General features: G+C 41.0%; 2 protein-coding genes across 2 annotated transcripts; both read left to right on the top strand.

Annotated features, from left to right (window-relative positions):
• Positions 1-618: 618 nt before the first annotated feature.
• pde6d (phosphodiesterase 6D, cGMP-specific, rod, delta) lies at positions 619-7,446 on the top strand. The gene is made up of 5 exons (XM_030791980.1): positions 619-680; positions 5,519-5,607; positions 6,655-6,780; positions 6,961-7,066; positions 7,365-7,446. The coding sequence occupies exons 1-5, from the start codon at positions 631-633 to the stop codon at positions 7,444-7,446; spliced, it is 453 nt and encodes a 150-aa protein (XP_030647840.1). The 5' UTR covers positions 619-630.
• A 1,351-nt stretch (positions 7,447-8,797) lies between these two features.
• On the top strand, positions 8,798-16,848 carry phb2b (prohibitin 2b). Its single transcript, XM_030791358.1, has 10 exons — positions 8,798-8,863; positions 9,689-9,818; positions 10,266-10,350; positions 10,562-10,641; positions 10,996-11,180; positions 11,398-11,527; positions 13,720-13,823; positions 14,190-14,267; positions 14,599-14,675; positions 16,279-16,848. The coding sequence occupies exons 1-10, from the start codon at positions 8,843-8,845 to the stop codon at positions 16,298-16,300; spliced, it is 912 nt and encodes a 303-aa protein (XP_030647218.1). The 5' UTR covers positions 8,798-8,842; the 3' UTR covers positions 16,301-16,848.
• Positions 16,849-22,559: the final 5,711 nt, after the last annotated feature.

Genomic DNA, 22,559 nt, shown 5'->3' with positions numbered 1-22,559 from the left:
TAATATGTATGTGTTGTTGACAAGTGTCATATGTATGTGTTGTCACTTGATGGACCGGTCAAGAATATCTCCATCTTCGATAATCCTCAAATATTCTTTTTGTAAATAATGTTTCTATGTGATAACACTCCACAGAGACGACGCGGTGCTAATAAATCTGCAGCTTTAGTGAGTGGCTCAAACTGTAGGGGAAAACTGGTTCGGTAGTGATATTGTAGTCACGATGTTCGATGTTTGTCTTGCACGAGCTACCGTACTGTTGCATTCAAAAGACGTTTCTCGGGTTGCCATCGGTGACGCGTCCCTTGTCAACCAAACCCCTCCCAGAGGCCTTGCCTCTCGAAGTGTGATTTGTCCCCTATTCCTGGCCGTTGGAAACTCGCAAGGTGTTCGGACGAATTAGCTGTCAATCTCTTACGCAAATCTATTTACAGATTGAGAAGAGGCTCAACTCGAGTATCAATTCAGATTAAAACGAATCTGCCGTTATCCAAGAGAGGCATCAGCCTGAATTTTGGTGCCACTCTGAACTGATTTTTTTTTACATCTCCTACAGTTATTTCCAGAGCGAAACCTTGAGGCTATTTTATTTTCCTCTTTTATTCGGCGTAACTGAAGATTTCGGAAATAATGTCTTCGAACGAAGACAGAGCCAAGGAAATTCTGAAGGGTTTTAAATTGTATCCTTTTCAGTGGATGTGGGACTAACATTGGCTAGTGTTAGCCAGTCTTTCCTAGCAATAATACGCCAGGTCCGTGACTAATACTAGGTGGCTAATGGGGTCTCCATTAACGTTCATTAACTGATTTTGCTGTTTCGCTAGTATTGCATGTTTAAGCATGCGGAAAATATTTTGTTGATGAGCTAGCTTATTTCGCTAAAAGTTAGCGGGCTGTTGCTAGCTAGCTAATCACAAGTCCGCATCGTCTTACCTGCCTGGACGCCTTCAAGTTTTTCTATTAACTTAAGGGAGTTACTCGGTAGCCGGTAACTTGAAAGTTTTCGCACGCCAGTCAGCCCGCATTTCTCTGTCCTAACAAAGCCATTAAACATGGGCTGCAGATTTTGTTGTGCTTAGTAATAGCTGTCCGGAGCTAGAGTAAGTCTTAATTTGTTAGCCAGCTGGCTAGTTTGTGTAGCTCAAGGGCTAATCTTCGGATGCCACTGAAACAGTTATCTTGCTTGCTTGTTGACTGGACTCCTTGTTATGGGTGTGGAGTCCGCTCCATCATTGCACTAAACATAGTAGGCATCTTTCTGCTTAAACTTGCCCACCACGTTGTCGAGTTAGCGTTTTAAGCAAGAGTTGAACCCTACATTTACCTACTTTTGCTTTTGTTGGTGATGTTTGAATTTGCGAACTAACCCAGCTACCTCACAGTTTTAAGCTGACAGTGGTTTGTTACTTCAGCCTGTGTCTAGAAGCTCAGTTGCGTACGTCCTCTTTCGAACAAAAGTTAACGGAAAAAACTAGTCAGCCGCTGTTCATCATTCAACTCCAAGAATGCGTTCCAAAAGTTATAACCAAAGTTATATTGTCCGTAAGGTATGACTTTTACCTATGTAGTCCTAAAAATGGATTTTAGTGAAAGACAGTGTATGATATAGAGCAGATTTCAGCATGGACAGCGACTGATTTAGATGTGTAGTATTACGTTGTAATTGCGTGAGCATCGCGGAGTATCACACTAACCTGAAAAGTAGTTCCTGTCTGTTTGTGCCCTATGAACTGCAGCCAAGTTACCTAACCTTGCACGAATTTACCAGACTTTTGCAGACTTCGTTCATAGACAAGTGTGTATTAACCGTGTGAAATGATCTTACACAAGAGTGTGTGTCTGCCACCTAGGTTTACATAACGCAGGCCACCGTTTCTAAAATAGGTTCAGTAATACGGAGAAGAACCGCGCCACTCCTATTTTTATTCTTTTCTATTTGGCATGGAATATTCGTGTTTTTGTTTCCTTTGAAATTTCTGACCTTTATAATCCGTTTATGCTCTGAATATTATCTTTATTTTTCTTCAGGTGGGCAGGAAGTTATGTAGGTGACCTTCTCTGGAGAGGCAAGGGTGTATCTTCTTGGCTGGTAATTCTTAAATCCTTGATTTGCAAGGACAGGGATTTGCTGCCGTATGCTGCTTGCATCCCTGACTGGGTGTCTTGCATGCAGACTTTCTTGGCACTGGGCAGTGTCTTGGTTTACTATGAATTTGATTTGGTGATTTTTATATATATATTTTTTTTTTAGACAAAAGAGTTTGAGAGTGTAATATTATTTGAGAGCTGTGCCTCAGATAAGAATAATCCCAGCCCAGCACTGAACAAGAGGACTGCTTTTGCAACAATGTTAATTCCTCATATAGTAAAAGCCGTTAGGACTAGTAGAAAGAACTGGGAAAAAGCATACTTTTCTGGGGTAAAAGGAAACACACTTATTTGTAGATGTACAAATGCTGCTCTACTTGCAAATGATGTGATGCTGCTTTTGTGATTGTGTGACCATTATATCTGACTTGGGTGTTATGCAATCTTTTACATAGCAAGATCTAAAAGCAGTAACATGTGATCAGTAACATAAACCGTTGCTTAAAATAGGCTCTTGTGTTGTTTGGGTAAGTACTGTTAGTGATATGAAACTGTGTAAGCTGTTGACCAACCTGTCTACAGATATATCAGATAGCTAAATTTCCAGCTGATGAAGTTGCATTGGTCTGTAAAGAACTACATAATCTACATTTCAGAGGTTAAATGTTATTCTGATAAGAATTTATACTGTTTGTACAGATGTACAGTGTCTTTGTTAGCTTTTTTTGTTCACAACTATTTCTATGATTATGAAGTAATTTGCAAACAGGACTATAATGGTACAGAAGTCAGATTAAAGTGCTGGGCGTCACTGAAATAGAATTCTTCTGATATATGACTTGTGTATGTATGTTTATGTATACATATATGCATGTATGCACACTTTCAAACACTTTTTTTTTTGTTGTATTTTTAGATTTTTGAAAGTAGGCTGATTTCAGATAGAAAGCAAGGGACTCTTTTCATCAATACAGAAATACATCTCACATCTGTGTTGAGAGTCCATTTAATGGAAAGGCTGACTAGGTTGTGACCCTCTAGGATAACCAGGTTGTAGCCTCTGTGTTTGTATTCCTACTGTGGGCCTCAGGAGGGAATGCAGCGTACATAGTAACATCCCCAAGAGCAGTTCCAGAAAACGCACACACTGAAGAATATGGTGAGGATGAGAGAAGTTCATCCTGCTGCTGCAGTCAGTGTGGGAAGTGTTAACTCACAGAGAAGGAGCTTTTGTTTTCACTGATTGTTAGAGAACTATTCCGTCCTACCTCTAGGAATCAGCCCAACTGTGAAGCTTTGTGTGCTCAGCGATTTAGGCCAGCTCTGTTTTAGATGCTCAGTATTCAGTGGGGTATGTTGTGGATATCTCCATTCTAGCTTGGACACCGAAGACGCAAAACACTGCCGAGAAAATACTTGGTCAATGTTTTATCAATGCTCAGTTTCATTTAGTCTCACTGAAAGCAGAGGGTTTTATTGCTTTGCTGTGTGCATGGTTACTTCTGCTGAACATGAACGTGAAACACATTTGAACGTTTGACACTTTGCTGTTCTTGAAGGACTGCACGAGAAGATGTGGCAGGGTTTTGAAACAATGCAAGTGACTTTTTTAAAAGTGCATATGGCTTCCGTGAAAGCAACCATTCCCAGGGGACTAATTAAGTAGACTGTGTCACTGTTTGTGAGTAAAAGGGCCTTTCCTTCAGGGAGTCCCATTGCTTATCATGGGTGTGCTCAGCAGGTGTGATCCTGCAGACATCTGTCACTGTTAATCTCAAAGGCTACAGTACAACCAATCAGGAACACAGGTGCCTTATTGCACTCATCTCATCTTATGACGCTGACTGACATTTGGGAAATTACTATCTTAAAACCAGAGAAAAAAATGTGACTTGGCATTTAGTAGATTTTGTCGTGAGTTATTGTAGTCTGTAGCTAACTCTTGGCGATTCTTGGTGTGCTTCCAATGAAGTGGTATCCTTGCTTGAATAGATGGAATTTTTGGAAGCTGTTCCCTGATGAGAATATTCTAGAAAGCACAAGAAGCTGATAAAGGGAATACCTGTTGAGATAGCCTTGCCTTGGTCATCCTGATTTAAAAGGATTAAGTCTAAATTCAAAATCCCTTGACCATGCCATCCATCTTGTATAGTCTGCTGGTTTACGCTAGTACTAAAAATTTGTAGACTCTGATGGCTCTTTCCACCAAATCCTACAAGAGTTGCTTAAATCTAATCCCCTCAAAATCTCTAGCTAAGTTTTGTTGTTCTAAATCAGTACACTAAAGGCCACAGGCTCTGTTTTGATCTCGTAATGGAAAAACAACGTTAAGGTGTGGGCATTTCAGTGTTTTTCCATAGTGTGGGCTGATTAGGTGAAACTGGGGAAGAGAAATGCAGCCTGTATGGTCTATACTTATTCATATTCAACATGTCTGCTCAAATTGTCTTCAGAGGCCCAGAATCTGATAACAAGCTATGGACTGGGAGTCAAGGGACAGAGTTCAGTAAAATCTGAATGTACTTTTCAATGAAACCGCAGTAATGTGAATGCTCTTACCATTATATGCTCTTTAGTTGAAGATCCATCTGTATCGTATTGTTCATGTTGAGTGTTGTTCTTTAAATGTTGTGTCTGTTTTAGGCATATGATGCAGGAATGTTTAATGTTAGGGTTGTTTATTTCATCATTATCGCCTTTTCATTAAAAAATTCAGTTACTTAGAATTGTAGTTACTGTGCGGACGCACTGCATCCTATATACCTATTCGCAGCAGTATTGGAGATGGGTGTATAAGGAATCACAGGTGGTCTGAAAATGACTGGGTTCACCTGTCACTGACATCAAGTGTTTTGGTTGTCACTAACTTTTGTTCAGTGACCCTATTTGGCTCATATTAAGTGGGCCAAACTCCTCAGTGTAAGTGGAGGCCCTTGTTCTTGCTGAATCTATGTCGAGTCTGCCTTGGCACCTTTGTCCTCTCAACCCATTACCAGTTTCATAATTGCACGCATTGTCATCTGCGAATTCGTTAAACGTAGTGGACTAGTAATTGTATGTCGGCCTGTCTGCCAGATAAAAATGAATCACGGTTCATTAATGGAGACAGGAGGTCTCATCGAGACTATTTTCCTTTTAGGAAATTTGGGTTAAATTCACTTCCTGGGCACATCAGCTGTCGTCTTTTTTACGTTTATTTTTGGAATCTGTGTTCCAAACATAATCAGAGTTCTCTTATGAAACGAGCATTGTGAAAAACAGTCACTGTGAAATGGAAATGATGAAAGGACTTTTGTTCAGTATTTTGTCATATGAAATGCTACTCTTAAATGTTAGGTCATTCATCAGAGTGGAAACTCACAATCATCGCTCATATTTGGAGTATATTTGCTCTTTCAGTGGCTGCTTGCCTTAACCCCTCTGCCTGTAGAAACTGGATGAACCTGAGAGATGCTGAGACAGGGAAGGTTCTTTGGCAGGGGACAGAAGACCTGTCCGTTCCTGGGGTTGAGCATGAAGGTAATTCTTGCCGCAAGTGTGTGCTCTCAGCTATGCTATAGAGAGGTGCTGTGAGGTAAACGGTCAGCTGAGGGTTTGAGTTAACCAATTACAGAGGCTTAACTTGAACACAAGGGAGTGGGCGGACTCTACCATCAGTAATATAGGCAGCACTGTATAGGTGCTTCTCCTCTGAGGTTCAGGAACTTTTTCAGGAACTAACAGATACTGAATGTGTTTTTTTGCTTTCCCGCCACAATACAAGAACCATCAAGATTACAGAAATTAGGGGTCAGAGACACAAAAGGACAAGAGAATCTGAGCCACTTTCATTATTGTGGTTTTTATTTTATTTTTTTCATGTAATCATGTTTGTTTTTAATGTTTTCCCAGCACTGCTTTGCAATATGGTAAATGCCCAGTTTAGCTAAATACAGGAAAACTTTATGATACACCATTTTGGTCTGAGTCCATGTCTCTCACCGAGTCTCATCCTCTGAATAGAGGCTAAGTAAGGCTTGCATCTCCTCCCCAGTCCATTCCTCTTCTGCTTTTTGCTGGCTCTCCTTTTTGTTACAACGTGCTTTGAAAATACTGATATTTACTTCTGTAGATTACTTGCTAAATGCAGGTATTTAAATAGTGGCTGGTCTCCTTGGTCATTCTGTGAAGCTTGCATTCTACCAATCAGCAACGTTGCAAGCTCCACCCCAGTAGTTCTGAACGGGTGAAAAATCCCTACTGAGGAGTAGGTACTTAAAACAGTTCAGGAACTATGATGCAGGAACCAAATGGGCCCTGGTTCCTGCAGTGGAGGTAGTGTGCCTAATTACAGAAAAAGTTCCTGCAGTGGAAAAGTGCCTTATATTGTAGACACTACTCATGAAACATAGGCAACATCCTGACTTCATTTATATTGTACATTTAGTCCTGCGTAAGTAGTCTTAGTTTTTAATTTATATAAAGGTTCTGTGCTGTGTGTAGTCCTAATTGTCTGTACTTGTGTTAAGTCTTTTTTTTTTTTTTTTTTTGAAGAAAAGTTTGAAATGGTTGTTTCGTTATTTGCAGCTCGAGTACCCAAAAAGATCCTCAAGTGTAAAGCTGTTTCCAGAGAGCTGAACTTCTCCTCCACAGAAAAACTGGAAAAGTTTCGGCTGGAGCAAAAAGTTTTTTTCAAAGGCCAATGCCTAGAAGGTTGTTATCCAGCTCTTTATCTTTTCTTTTGTGTGTGTGTGTGTGTGTGTGTTTAAACACTGCTTGCTCCAGTAATCATAGTGGGAACTAGTGTGATGCACAAACTTGATGAATTATTGTTTAATCTTTTACAAATTTGTTAGTGAAATACTCTCTTGCATTTACTTGTTCTCATTACAGAATGGTTCTTTGAGTTTGGGTTTGTGATTCCTAATTCAACAAACACATGGCAGTCTTTGATAGAGGCAGCTCCAGAATCCCAAATGATGCCAGCTAATGTGTTAACGTAAGACGACCTTTTTGAGTTTCAATCAAAACCATTTCTCTGTGATTCAAGAGTGTATTTTCTGCAACATTTTAATTAAGATCCTGCATTTGCATCAAAGTTTTCAATTAAAAAAAAAAAACCCACAAGATTATTTCTTATTGCTGTAGTCTATGGAAATAAAATTTTCAATGCTATGACAGTACATAACAGTAATTTTGTTTGATTGTCTTAGCATATGCTTAGCAGAGATGCATCTGTCTGGCTCTAAATATGTATTTTCTTTTTTTAACGATTTCTTCACTTTCATCTCTTGTAGTGGCAATGTTGTTATAGAGACCAAGTTCTATGATGACGAACTCCACGTCAGCACCTCTCGAGTACGGCTCTTCTACGTCTGAAGGGGAAGAAGACTCTTGCCTTTTTCTTTCTTTCTTTCTTTTTTTTTTCTGGTTTTTACTCTATCGATTGGAAGGAGGTGCACATTGCCGCAAGATTTAACATCCACAGAGAGACCCCAACATACAGAGCATGTCTGTAGCGCTGCAGTGATGACGCCAAATGGATAAACTCAAGAAACCAAACTCCAAGTCACCTGATCTCACCAGCCTGTTGGCATATAAAGACTTGTATATATGAGCAGAGACGCTCGTCACTCCTGACCATGTAAATTATTTTATTTGTACATTCCTAAATCTCACTCTGCGGTGTACATTGCTTGACTATCAGCTGTTTCTAAAATGTTTGCTCCTTACTGGTGTGGTTACAGATGTTTTTGTGTTTTTTGTTTTTTTGTTGGTTTTGGTTTGTTTTTTTGTTTTTTTTTTTAGCTGAACTGTAAAATAGGCAGTATTTAAATACTTAATGTAATTATGGATTAAAATATTCATGTTCACTAGCAGGGATCTCTTTTTTGGGGGGAGGGGGTAGTGCTCAAATTACTGAAGGGTTGCCTGTTCATTTACATTCAGAGCTTTCCATTTTAACTGGAACGCCATTAGGTCTAAAGAGCAAATCTTGAACAACGAATGGATGACATTATACCCTCTCTTAGATGATATCATTTTGATGATATCAGCATCTGGGACCCACTTGCTCTTGAGTAGCTACTCAAAGAAATGTGCATTTTTGGGGGGGTGTAAGGTCTGATGTCTGATTTTTCTGATGTCATATCACACTTATTGTATTTTTGTCACACATCACAAATTAATGACACCTATTAAAAACAATTTTTCTGGATCATGACTGAGAGAGATTTAAAAGACAATTAGTCAAGAGTAAACTTTGAAGTGCTTGAGCAGTGTTGTATTCTTGTCACGTGTCAGGATAAGAATGTAAATGTTTAAGAAACCCATTATGAGACATCTCTCTTCTTTAAGAAGTTCATTAGTGTTATGCTATTAAACGTTTTAGTCATCTGACTGCAATATTTGTGCATGCAAGTTTACATTTACATTTTCATTTACGACTTAGTAAAAACCTTCCAGTAATCCTATAACGTACTTTTACTCTAGACCAGAGCAGAGAAATTTCGGGCAGAATCTATCATTGTAATGTTTGTTGCCTATTCGAAGTGAATAAATAAGTGAATGTGTAATATCTTTAAATATCTCAAAAAACAAAAGCAAACAAAAAAAACAATTTCAGTACGATGAGAGGTCAGATTTCCACCCCTTTGCAACCCAAAATCGAACACATTTTGCCACTACTCCGCAGTGCGTCGACACTACAACTCCCAGTATGCCTTTCGGTAAAAGCGGAAACTGTTCGTGACGACCTTGGGTATCTTCTGTAAGCATGGCGAATAAAGAACCAAATGTGAGTATTAGATTTTCATGTTACAGATATGACACAGACAGACAGTGGCACGACTCATAACTTTCATAAAAACAATGTAATAGTTTTTTAAAATGACTGCGCATGTCTTTGTTCTATATAATTCATGGTTAGCAAGTTAGAGATAGCTTTTACCTTGTGTTCAATGAAACCTGTCCCCTGTGATTGCTAGATGTCTCATGCCTATAAAGTTAGCCTTGTAATAGACCACATTGCACAGATTCACTGGCAGATTCAGGAATCGCCTTCTGCAATATATTTATGGTATGCCTCTTGAATGACTAACAATACAGCTACATTTATCTAGCGTTTATACGGGGCAAAATCACCGGTGCATGTAGGCCGTCATGATGCAACACAGCGACACATTTGTAACCAGTTAGTACACCGGGATCAATCAGTTTACACACGAATCTGTGTGCTCATGTTTGCGAAATGACATCCCCGTCACCGGTTATTAGAGTGTCACAGTTAAGCATGGTGGTAACAGAAACGGCTCACGGTACGCAGGTTTTGCCTTTGTAACTGCTGACCAAACACCCACTTATACGTGTCGTCAGTACCAGAATTAAGTCTTCTTCTAAAACATTCAGTTTACGTAGGTAGGGGGAAAATTCCATACGTGAAATGACCTAACATGAACTACCATTATAATCATGACCGGAAGATGGCGGTCTCTAACCGGGCATGACTTTTTACGTTTGATCATTATAGCAGTTCGCAAGTTTTTGTACACCACTGAAAGCAAGGACAGAGACGGTCCTAATACAAGGTAAAACATGAGAATACGTTCTTCTCCTCAAACAGAGGTTTATTCAGCACCTGAGGGACATCGCCGGGAGAATGTCCGCTGGTCCAAGGGGTGCCGGCCTTGGGCTGAAGTTACTCCTTGGTGCTGGAGCTCTTGCTTATGGAATCAAAGAAGCAACATACACAGGTACTGCAGGTTCACCAGAAGCTTTGGCCATCTGTTAATTACTCACTTGTTTCAACCTGCACTTTTTGGATCGTTTTTCCATTTAGAACAAGTTTAGAAAAGACAGGTATATTAAAACAGTGGCACAAAGAGAGTGCCTGCGAGAAGTACTTTTATAGCTATAATTTAATTGCTGATGTGAACAGTCAAAGGACTTAAATCTGGGGATCAGCTCATGCTGATGATGATCATTTGATCACTGGAGGTTCAGGTGTCAGTCAGAGGGAAGCCGCCTGATAATGTGCTTACAGATGTGGATTAGCATGATTTCACAATCTGCTTACAACACCTCCACTGTCAGTCCCCGCTCTCCCAAATTAGGTGCTTGAACATCAACACATGATGGTTTTTTGCACAGCTTAGTCATTCCAAGTATAAGCTTTAATGTGACGATTGCTTTGTTTCCAGTGGAAGGTGGTCAACGGGCTATCATCTTCAACAGAATCGGAGGTATGCAGATGGATACTGTTCTGGCTGAAGGGCTTCACTTCAGGTACAAGAGTCTGGCTTGTTTTGATTTGTTAATCTAGGCAAAATGTTCTGATATCTTTTTTTTTCCCTCTCACCATGTCTCATTATGACAAGCTGGCTTGGAATCAGATTTAGAAGTATGAGTTTAAACCCAATTACCACAAGTAAAAGTTGCATTTTGACAGTATGTGGAGGTAAAGTAAATTTAACTTCTGTTCCGTATTACCTGGCAGGATACCATGGTTTCAGTACCCCATCATTTACGACATCCGAGCAAAGCCCAGAAAGATCTCTTCACTGACTGGGAGCAAAGGTAAATCTGCTGGCCTGGGAGTACAGTCCTCCTCATAACCGTTTCTCCTCAAGATCAGACCACAGGAGGAGGAAAGTTGGAGCTAAGATTATCACCAGGGATTGCCATTTCAGTAAAATGATTTTGACGGGTTTATTAAATTCATTCCTGCAGCTTCTGCTTATACACCTGTCGTCATAGACATAGACATTCGTAGTGTTGTGATGTGCTGAGTTATTGTGAATTCATTGCAGAAAAATCGGCCATTTATTGGAAGTGTTATGACCTACGTGTCCATGAAGTATTCAGAAATCTTCTGAATTATTTTCTCCATATCCATTTTTTTTTTTTTACCTGTCTGTCTCCTCTGCCCAGATCTCCAGATGGTGAGCATCGCCCTGCGTGTACTGTCTCGGCCCATGGCCTCTAATCTTCCCATCATGTATCAGCAGCTGGGGATAGATTACGATGACCGAGTTCTGCCCTCCATCGTCAACGAGGTTCTGAAGAGTGTGGTGGCCAAGTTCAATGCCTCTCAGCTCATCACTCAGAGAGCACAGGTACGGGAGAGCTCCCACTGGCCTTGCCTCGGGTCATCATGCCCCTTCTTCCCCATATTCACACCCATGACAACGGTTTCTGATTTTCTGTAAGATCAGAGCATCAGGGTCTAATGGAGGTGATATAACTGAAGCCAAAAGGCCGTGTCGTTCGCAGTTTACACATTACATAAGGTCGTTGTATTGAATTGGTCTCGTTCCCCGTGGCCGTCTGCAGGTGTCATTACTGATCCGTAGGGAGCTCTATGAACGAGCAAAAGACTTCAACATCATCCTGGACGACGTAGCCATCACTGAGCTGAGCTTCAGCAAAGAATACACAGCTGCTGTGGAGGCCAAACAAGTTGGTAGGTGTCCAAGGCTTTCTGGCACAACTATCATTATTATACCAGGATTATCTCATCTAGACATTTTTGAATGGCTGAAGATGAGAACATTTGTGAGTTTCTGTAGACGTAAAAGTGTTTCAATTTTATAGCTAAAGTATAAGGTTGGAAACGTCAGACAATATTTATTAACCTATCAGGAGTTAGGCTACTCATTGCCTTCAGACTTAGGTTCACTTCTGGTAAACAAGTTTTTCTAGTGAGATATTAGACTGTCTCTGAAGAACGAAAACCTCCTGTTCATCGAGATATTAGATTTCCACTCCATGAAATCTCTAAATGAAATGAAATCTAATCTGTGAAATCTACTCTAAATTTCAGAGCTTCCCATAATGGTTCAAAAACGCTTAGATCTGATGTTTAGCGGGTATTTATGAAATCCCTTTCATGAAACCACTCTCAACTCTGTTTAGTAGTCTGTATGGGGAGTGCAGGAACACTTTGAGAAAACAGTGTCTGCAGTATTTGGTGGACGTCACATGGACACATAACGAGACCTCTCTTGCCCATACTGTTCCTGTGTAAAGTTATGACCTGATCCAGTCGCTCCCACAAAATGACTGCACGAATCCTAAGAGATCCAGCACGAAATGAACACTTTGGAAAACAGAGTGTGGGTTGAGGGCCTACTTTGGCTTCGTCCAAACCTAAACCTGCCCAGATAAAGGGCAGTGAGGAAATGATAATCTAACCGTCTGTGTTTTGTTTTTTCTCTGCTCAGAAGTCTGGTTTTTGTCGCTTTTTTCTTTGGCCTTGGTTGCACGCAGTTGTTGCATGGCAACCGTAAATAGCAGCTCTCTGAAGCTCAGTGTGTGTAGTTTCTGTTGGGGATGGGTCCCAGACATTTAGACTGAGTTCTGTGGTTGTTTTGGAGGCTGCCGGTGTTTATCGAACATCCTGGTATCCGTCTAACAGTCTCGGTTCTCTCTGATTTCAGTTTACTTTTTTCTTTTTCCTCATGCGGTTTTTCTGTCTTTCTTTGCTTCCTTTAACATGTTAAATAATTTAGTCATTTCTACGATTCAGTGATTCAGGCACCAACTGTTTGATCTCTTTCAGAAGTTGATTGAAACTTGCCTTAATAAAGAACCTATTTTACAGCATTTACGCAGAAATACAGTACTGGTCAAAAGCTTACATAACTGCTGGTCATACAATTAAGTAGATGCCCATAACAAACAATTTGAAAGTGTCAGACTATTGTGATGTAAATTTTTTAGCAAGATCTCATCTAATATTTTGGGTCACCCCCTTTTGCAGCAATTACAGCTGGACATCTCTCTGGCATTGTGTCAATGTACTTCTGAATTTTTTCAATGCATAATTGGTTCCAGCACCTCTGAAGCTCATCGCGCAGTGATTCCTTGGATTTTACTTTTGGTCTGTCAACGTGTTCCTCCATGAAGCCCCGCATATTTGTTCGGTGGGATTTTGGGGTGGCCATTCCATCATTTTTAACACTCTGGATCCTTCTTTCTTGCGCAAGTAGTTTCTGCAGAGTTTGGATGAGTGTTTTGGGTCACTGACTTCTTGATACGTGGATCCTGGTACTAGAAGTGTCAGTTCTGATGGAGTCTCATGCCTTACTGGCAGGTCATGGTACACCTTCTTGTCCACTGTTCCATTGATTTTGACCAAGTCTCTCGTTCAAGCACCACAAATAGCACCCCAAACCATTTTATTCCTGCCGGGATGAGCTTCAGAGGTGCTGGAACCAATTATGAATTGAAAACATTCAGAAGTACATGGACACAGTGCCAGAGAGATGTCCAGCTGTAATTGCTGCCAAAGGGGGTGACCCAAAATATTAGATGAGATCTTGGTAAAAAAAAATTACATCACAATAGTCTGAGACTTTCAAATTGTTTGTTATGGGCATCTACTTAATTGTATGGCCAGCAGTTGTGTGAAGAAGGCATCAAATAGTAGTAACTCTAAGTTTTGTTAATTCTGAATAGGTGTTCTAATAATTTTGACCAGTTCTGTATATTAGACACTAGTGCTGAAATATAAATATAAAACAAATACAGAAGTCTTTTTAAATGTAATTATACTGATCCAAAAAAGCACCCTTTTTATAGAGTGCTTCCATTATTTTATCTGAACCTCTGTAGGTTCCTGAGTCAGGACACTAACTGTTTGTTTTCTTCCAGCCCAGCAGGAGGCTCAGAGAGCCCAGTTCTTTGTGGAGAAAGCCAAGCAAGAACAGAGGCAGAAGATCATCCAAGCTGAAGGAGAAGCTCAGGCCGCTAAGATGGTGTGAATCAGTGATTATGATGTCATCTTTAGACAGGCCATCATTTCAACTCAGTGAGGACTTAAGGCCCTCTATCCTGTCACGTATCAACGTGAACTGTTATCACCAACACACAGGTCCAAGGGCATTTTTAACAAGTCCTCTGAACAGGCTGAGAGAATGCACATCAGAGCTTTTCTTAGACCTTTTTTTGAAATCAATCGTTTTTCTCAGGGAGCATGTGCTCCCTGAGTTAGGGATGTGAAACAAACTTTAAAATGTCACATCTCAGGGCGGGATGCCATCTGTGAGGTACAGAGAGGGCTGTTTTCACACAGCGAGTCATGGGTGGCAGGCGTTAAGTGACTGTCGTTGTTTATTTCGTAGTTAGGAGAGGCGGTGACGAAGAATCCCGGATACCTGAAACTCCGACGAATCCGAGCTGCCCAGAACATTGCCAAAACGGTATGTTACAATTCACCGCCACAATCCATCGTGATTTCAACACGCAGAATGTTTTCCCACCGTGTAATATGCAGTCAGAATAAAGCTGGGGTTTTTTTGGTTTTTTTAACAATGCAAATGGATCATTAATATTTCATTCATATGCTTTGTACCATGTAGATTGAGTAGGGTTTTTTTTTTTTTAGTACTTTTTGCTTAACCTCCAACCAAAAAGCTTTTAGAACAACATCTCCACTTTTTGACTGTCCTTTGTAAGCTGAACAGTAGATCAGTAATGAATATTTCATGTCTGTGGGCAATTTTTTTGGTTTTGTTTTTTTTACCATTTTAGGTGGCTGCGTCTCAGAACAGGGTGTACCTGAATGCAGACAGTCTCGTTCTCAACCTTCAAGATGAGTCCTTCAACAAGTAAGTCCTTTCTTCCATCTGTCTGTTTTTCCATCCTTCTACTTTCAGGGTTTTTCTTTTGTTTTTCAGCAGACATTAATAACTTTCTGCTTTGGCGCATTCCCACGTGGACAACGGCTAAAACCCATTTGTACCTCTCAAGCTTTCAGATGATTTGTGTAAACCATTCTCTGTCTCTCTTTTTCATTAAGCCAAAGATGACTCTTTTTTTTCTGAAGTTGTTAGTTTATCAGTCTGAGGGAGAAGGTTTTTTAAGTGTTGTATATAAACAGTAGCCATCAGTAATTTGAAGACATATTAGTATCGGTTTCGTGATCACCACAGTTTTGTTTGATCTCCATGTTTGGTCATAGGGTACATTCGGCGTGTAAACATTTGTTAAAAAGAGAGGTGAACATTTTCTTTCCCCAAACTCTCGCTGCCGCTGAGGATACTTAAATTGTAACCCCCCCCCCCACATTCACATACCTGTGCCAAATGTCTCACTGGACTCGAGTAATTTCACCATGACAACGGCAGCAGCTGCGTCTAAGAAATGAATGGTGTTCTCTGAGTGCTCCATGTTTAATCATCTAACTTTGTAATCTCTTCAAAACATGCAACAGCTTGTTTACAAGATTATTTATAGAAGGAATCGAGCACTGCTCTGCCTTTACTCTCTAAGGTTTTATGTAACTCAAACTCAGAGGCAGTGGAAAGCAATTTGACCCCCAACTTTTCTGTCTCTTTTACCTGAGTTCATTGTTCGATAGAATTATAGTAAGTAGACCACAATAAATGATATATTTTTTATTGTTTTAGGGTGAGAGAATTTTTTCCCCCTCAATTCAGATCAGTAGCATGTATGCTTTGGAGTGAAGGGACATTGTTGTGTATTTCTCTTTGAGTTTGAGTGGGGGTTTTTTTTGTTTTTTTTTTTACTATTCTGTAAATTCGCATATGTAATTAATCTCTAATGTGCCTCACCAGCACTGAATGATATTAAAACATTTTCCTGTGGTTGTGCCAACCCAAACACCTTCATAAAGCAAATAGCCAGGATGTCATATCTTGTTTTAACTGTGTAGATAGGGAATATAATTCCTCTATTCTAAATCAATAAAAACAGTCACATGTCAGCTTTTCCAGCTGGTTTAGCTGGACGTAGATACAGTCATTGGCTTGGCTTTGTGTTTGTCCTTCCACTCTCTGCCTTCGGCCGGTCCAAAACGACTGAGGAAGCGTGCGGTACACAGCAGTGGAGTAAGCGTTTAATGTCTTGGGAAAGCCGAGGTTACAGGGCCGGTCGGTTCCTTTGACTGTTCAACAGAACGGAAATAATGATGTGACTCTGCCCGTGTCGCCTCGAGCAAGACCTTTGACCCCCAGGGTCACTCCAGCGGGGTGTGGATGTTAACTGAAATAAAGAAACAGTGTGATGTTCTGGACGGAAGGATGGTGCAAAAGAACGAATGTGTAGTGTAAATGAGCAAGTCTTTGCAAAATGAACAGATTTGATCAACTCTTATTTGTTTATTGTGACCTACCCCCTCCTTAAATTATTCCAGTTTACAAAAAACAAAATGTTCTAACACAATTTTGAAATTTTCTGCATTCGTTTCAGATTGTCACTGGGCAAGAAGTAACCGTTTCAGAAAGCACTTTGCATTGCACTCATCTGAAGTCCTATGGGCAATATCCGAGGGTCTACTCTACAGTGTCTGCTTCTGACTGTAGAACATACTAAATACAAGCTACCAAGTAAAGTCTCCGTGTATTGAATGACTAGACTTCTGGTGTTAGTGCTGTTGTATTTTACAAACTGATCAGTGGGGTTTAACCAAATCTCAACTCATTTGTCTAACGAGTTCAAGTTAGGTTGCAGTTTGGTTCATGAAGGCTTAATCATTGTCATACAGGAAAACTGTCTCTGGATATTCTATGCAACACCACAGACCAGTTCTAAAATTCTAAATGTAATGTCAGTGGGGGTTTTTTTCTGTGTTTGTTTTGATTTGTTAATTATTGTTATTGATTTGTCAGATGACATAACGAGATGAAGAAATTACAAAACCATTTCCATCCATTCTGTAAAGAGACAATAATGTCCCTGCTGACCCCGCTCCGGGCCGTGCAATCAGACTTGAGACACGGCGTTAAAAAGACAGTACAATAAAGCCTTTTTTTTATTTCACAACTCTCTAATGTCTGTCTTTGTTTGAGACACGGTCATCGAGTTAAAACAGGACTAAAGGGTTACTTTACATGTACTTTTTGAGCTTAGACAAAAAAAAAAGCGTCGAGCAGTTTATGCTCTAGGCCTGATTCTCTTACACTTCTATCACCCAGAACAGTTCATCACCGGCCACGCATACTAATTCTCTGTGTTTACACATGAATTGGATTTGGGACCGATAACTATTGCTTACACCTTTTGATAATACCACCCTCCCCCTCGTAGCCCCCCCCCCACCCATAGAAAACAAACCAGCCCCCCTTTGAGAGGCCTCGTGCCCCTGCCTGCACCCCCCTGAAGACTATCACCCCCTCCATCTGGTGCTGTTTAGCCCAGCTGCCTGCTGTCCCATGACACGTCTGCTCTATTGAAGTGTGCCTCAAACATCTTAACCCCCCCCCACCCCCGACCCACCTCACCACCACCACCATCACCACCAACCATCCTGTGCCTCCTCCTCTGCCCCCCTCCTCTTTAAAGTCATTGAGGAGAGACCAGCTCATCTGACGGCCCTCCAATTGGCCCTTTTTGGACCGGCATACTTTAAAAAGCACCAATGAACAGCTGCTTCGGGGCCAAAGCTCATGTTTCTTTTGTTTCAATTAAACCCGGTGTGATAAGTTTTCTTTCTCTTTGTTAGTGTTGTTGTGGCTGGTTCCATTAGATGTTTTAGATTAATGTAGAAGATTGAAAGTTCCAAAGTACTGGTTTCTTTGAGCAGTGTTGCTTGTTTTAGTGCAGATTGAGTTTTCTGACTGTTTACTCAAGCACAGTTTTAAAGACCAGAAGGTTCAGTGTTGCATAAGCAGATCACCTGTGCTGGTTCATTCAAAATTGTAATGAAAACTTTTAGCTGAAAGGAGATATGAAACCCAGACTTCCTATACTTCTATGCTGCATTATTTGGACATGCAAAAACATTGTGTTTTCTCTCCCTACTCCTGCCATGTAACTTGCAGATTTAATGAGCGGATATTTAAAACCAAACTCCTCGCCAAAGCTCTGTGCCAATTTGTCGTGAATTCTGCGTATTACAGCATTGCATGAGACTCGGACAGTGCAGGAGGTCACCAGGTGAGCGCGTCTCTGATTAGCAGTTAAAGACCAAAGTAGCTGACTGTCTGCAGATTTTAATGGATAAGCAGGGCTTTCATAAAGCCCTCAGAGTATGTTGCGTTGTCTTGGGATTATTACACCATATAAAGCTCTTTGTTTACACCTGAGGGTCCCGCTGAGTTCTGCTATTGGTGGATTTACGTGAACTGCACAATATCCCAACATCCTGTTGTCTGCTTTCACTCTCATAGCTTGCTCTGTAATTTAAAGTGACTCATCTTAATTGTTCTGATGTTTTCTGAAGGTGATATCTCTTATAGATATGAATATTTGCATGTTTTTAACCAGTATACAAAACATCTCTTGTAGTTGATCGCTGTTTCATCGCTTTAATTTCTCTCTTTTTTTCCCCCTTTCTTTCCGTGTCTTTTTTTTTTTCATCTGTTTCAGAAGGTTTCTGTTCTACTAATGTAAACAGAAAAATCAAACTTTCTGTTTTGCATTCATATCCTCACAAAACGTACTTTAAAAAAAAAGGACTAGTAAAGTTGATGCCACTACTGTAGTACAAAAGGCCCTTTCAAAGCAGGGTCTGAAACCCCTCACACAGGAGGCGATGAATTTCGTATGAACAATGTGCTCTTAATCCACTAGATGGCGCTATTCACAAAGTTATTTTAATACCAGGTGGCTGTCTGGCACAGACAGCTGTAATGGAGACAAAAGGTTGAACAGTCCCAGCATGTGTTCTTTGAGCTAATTCACAAGTAAGTCTGATCTAGGATCAGTTCATATCACTGTTTACCCTAAAGCCGTAATTCAGTTCTGGTTTAACAGAGGGAGAGCACGTGTTGGTTCAGTCTTCTGGGCATGTTTTCAGTCTGTATGGGACTGCCACTACAACACCCCCCCCCCCCCCCTCCTCCTCCCCCCACTGCCCCCCCACCCCCCCCCCCCCCCCCCCCCCCAGATGAAAAGCTGTGCTGTGAGAGGGGAAGGATTGAACCAACTGGATATTCATGAATTCAGCAGGCAGCAGGTCGGCTATCTATGGGCCCCCCATCGAATGAAAGAGAACAGCCCCTCACGCTTCGTGTTCTAATCTAAACCCACTCCTCCCTGCCTCCACTTTACAGCCAGGAGTGCTATTCATTACCACGTACTCCCTTCCCACTATTTCAACTCCTCTCTTTGTTCTGTTCTGTGGTTTCTCTCCGTCTCTCTGAAAAAGCATTCTCAAATAATGCTAACTGTTTATTGAAATGCGCTTTAATCAGTTTCAGAGTCGGAAAGCGCTAGAAACAGTGCATATGTTTTTTGGGGGGAAGAAGTCACGCATTGGTGAGGAATCGCTGTGTTTTTAATATACTCAAATGAGTGTTAGATAAATGCTCTCTTTGGCAGGAGTACTGAGACACCTGCTTGGATAAGTTTGAATGTTAATTTTAAGAGAGAAAAAAAAAAACCCCTCAGACATACTGCTGCATTTTGAACACACAAATCAAAAACTGCTCACACACACACTCTCTCCGTCTGCGCCCCTATTTGCTCAGTGCAAAAAAAAAAAAAAAAAGAGAGAGAGAGAGCGAGAGAAAAAAAAGCAAGCTTACCGCTCAGCTGGTATGTCACCATGGCAACACTGACCTCATGCTGGGACAGGCAATCTGGGCCAGTTGCCTTGACAACCGGCCATTACATCAAACCTGAGCTCTGGTTGCCATGGTACCACACCTACCGGCTCAGCAGCTATTTTAGGGTGTCGTCAACACACGGACGGGTTACAGCGTCCCAGTTTTTTTTTGTGTGTTTGTGTGTGTCTGTCTCAACGCTTTCCTTTCCTACCTTTCCTCCACCTCTCCTCTAAATTCAATGGGACGACAATGTTTTGTCTTTTTTTCCCCCCCTTTCCTTCCACACGTTTATTGCTGCTGTAAAGCACTCTCACCATTTGGAAAGTAGCCTCATTACATCAGCGGCTGGCTGTCTGAGTGTGTGTGTGTGTGTGTGTGTGTGTGTGTTTGAGTAAGATGCGGCTTTGACTGTAGTTTATGACCATGAAGGTTAAATCTGTAACATGTTTGTGCAGGATCCTCTGGGAAGAGTGAATAGCTTCCCATAACCTGTGTCTTTGCATCAGCACTAAACTCCATTTACAGCGCTCTCTCTCTCTCTCTCTCTCTCTCTCTCTCTCTGCAGCCTTCTTGCAATTGCTGATCCCCTCTGCTCTCTGCTCACAGGGAAACAGACATCAGCAAAGAGAGAGAGGGGAATTGAATGAATGTATGCCCTACACCATATGAGTTCTTGTACGAAAGCTGTCTTTGTTTGCTGTGTTTCTAACAGAACAGGATTGTGTGTGTGTGTGTGTGTGTGTGTGTGTGTGTGAGTGAGACAGAGAAAGAGAGAGAGAGAGAGAAAAGAAATAAGTGCATGCAGCCTTAAATAGAATGAGAGAGAGAGAGAAAGAAAGAGTGTGTCTCTATATCTGTATGTATGTGTGTGTGTTCCAAGGACATGTGAAGGACGATGAACAGTGTACTTTAACGTCCACTACACTAAGCAGTCCATTAATGCAAAAGCAACCCTCCTCTTCATTTTAGAGCAGTCCAGGCTAATAAACCACTTGAGTGTGCAACTTACTGGACCATACAAACAGTTTGTGTTTGTAAAATAATAGTCCATAATTTTAATGTGCTCTCTAAAATAACAGTTGATGTTTGTTTGGTTTTTTTCCAGAAATTAGTCATTAGAAAAGTAGCTAGTGTATAACGAGGAATGAAATATAATTGTATGAGCCTCAGGGTGAGGTGTGTGTGTGTGTGTGTGTGTGTGCATGTGTGTGCGTGCGCGTGTGCGTGTGCGCGTGAGACAGGTATTGAGCATGTGTACACCCTACCTCTGCATTGTAACACACACTGCATGCAGCCCTGAAGCTCATTATAGGTGTGGGGTGTGTGTGTGCGTGCGTGTGTGTGTGTGAGACGTGCAGAGAGAAAAGGGCCAACATGACAGAGGTGTGGAGAAGGGAGAGATCCCCCACCCCTTGTTCTCTCTCTCTCTCTCTCTCTCTCTCTCTCTCTCTCTCTCTCACTTGCCTACTCTTCATCACAGTGACAAATGAGGGCCTCATATCAGCTCTCACTGGCCCCATTCTCCTCTCCTCTTTCTTTCTCTCCCACCTTCCCTTCTTTCCTATTGTTTGTGCCCCTACAAACAGGTCTCACATGTTCTGTGTGTAACTGTCTCAGCATTTTCAGACTGTGATCACTCTAGGTCCATTCTGTCTACCTCTGCCCTTCCCAACCTCTCAGCTTTCACTCTGACTCGCTCACTTTGTCGTAAGGTGCTTGCAAAAGCAATTGTTTTTTTTTTCGGGTTTTGTTGGGGGGGGGGCAGTGGCTAGCATGTACAACTGTGTCAGCAATCCGCTCAGGGGGCTGCTCTTCCAGTCTCTTAGATAAATGAATTAACTCTCTCTCTCTCTCTCTCTCTCTCTCCCTCCCTCCCTCCTCCATGGTCATTAAAACATTAAACGGGATCATGGAAAGAATGGCGTCCTAGTTTGGTGAATGCTGCATTTGGCATTCTCTGGGACTCACATTGTTTCTGCACAAATCACCTGTTTTCCCTGGGATTTGTGCCCACTGATTCAATAATAAGAAAACGTTCTTATCTTTTTGATAACAAACCCTGGTAGATGTTGCCTGACAGTGGCCTTATGCATTTGTTCTTTTAAGGAAAGAAATGTCATTTCTCTGTTAGTGTTTTTTTTTTCCCCCTCATGCTTTGTCCTCACTGTATCTCCGTCCCTTATTCTCATTCTGATTGTATGAGTGTATGAATGTTCATTGAGACATATACCTATTACTGTGCACATTTTTAATAGTGGGAGAGTAGAAAGTGTATATGTATATTAATATATAGGCCGTATGTTTTAAATTAGATTCCTGCTCTGTTGTGCGGTTAAAAATCTGGATGGCAGTTTAACATGTGGTAAATCTTGGCTTGGTTTAAAACCTTTCTCTCTTTCTTTCTGTCTTTTTTTACGGCTCTCTGTTCTGTCCATCTTCAGTCTGTCCTTTGTTTGTTGTCAGATAGAAAGAATGTGAGCGATAGAGGTCGTTCGAGACGCTTTTTCAGTTCGTTCTTTTCTCTGGCAGGTTGTAACATTCCTTCTTTTCTTCCTGCTTTTCCAGACTCTCGGTTTTATTGGAGAATGTGTTAATAGACCCTAAACTAACAATGTATGTGATGTGGGGGTGTTTGTTTGATTAGAAAAAGCTCAAGAACTTCACACACTGTTTATCCCTCCCTCTAAATCTGTTAAACATGCTTTAAATCAGCCACTGTGATTTAAGATAAGATTAGCATTGAATTTCGACTCTAATAGACTGAATAGAACATAAACACAAACATCATGTTTGCTAGAATAAGGTCTGGTGGTTTGTGTATATATATATATATATATATATATATATATATATAAATTTATTTAGAAGTCGGCATGGGATCAAGGACGGCTATTTTTGGAGTAGGTTCACCTTTGTGCAGTAGCCCCTCAAAATGTTATTGAAGGACTATTTCCTGTTTTCATGTAGTTTGGCTTCCTGTGG

This window comes from Chanos chanos, chromosome 14 (assembly GCF_902362185.1).
Source record: "Chanos chanos chromosome 14, fChaCha1.1, whole genome shotgun sequence".
NCBI classification, from domain to species: domain Eukaryota; kingdom Metazoa; phylum Chordata; class Actinopteri; order Gonorynchiformes; family Chanidae; genus Chanos; species Chanos chanos.
This window is presented reverse-complemented; position numbering and strand designations above follow the sequence as displayed.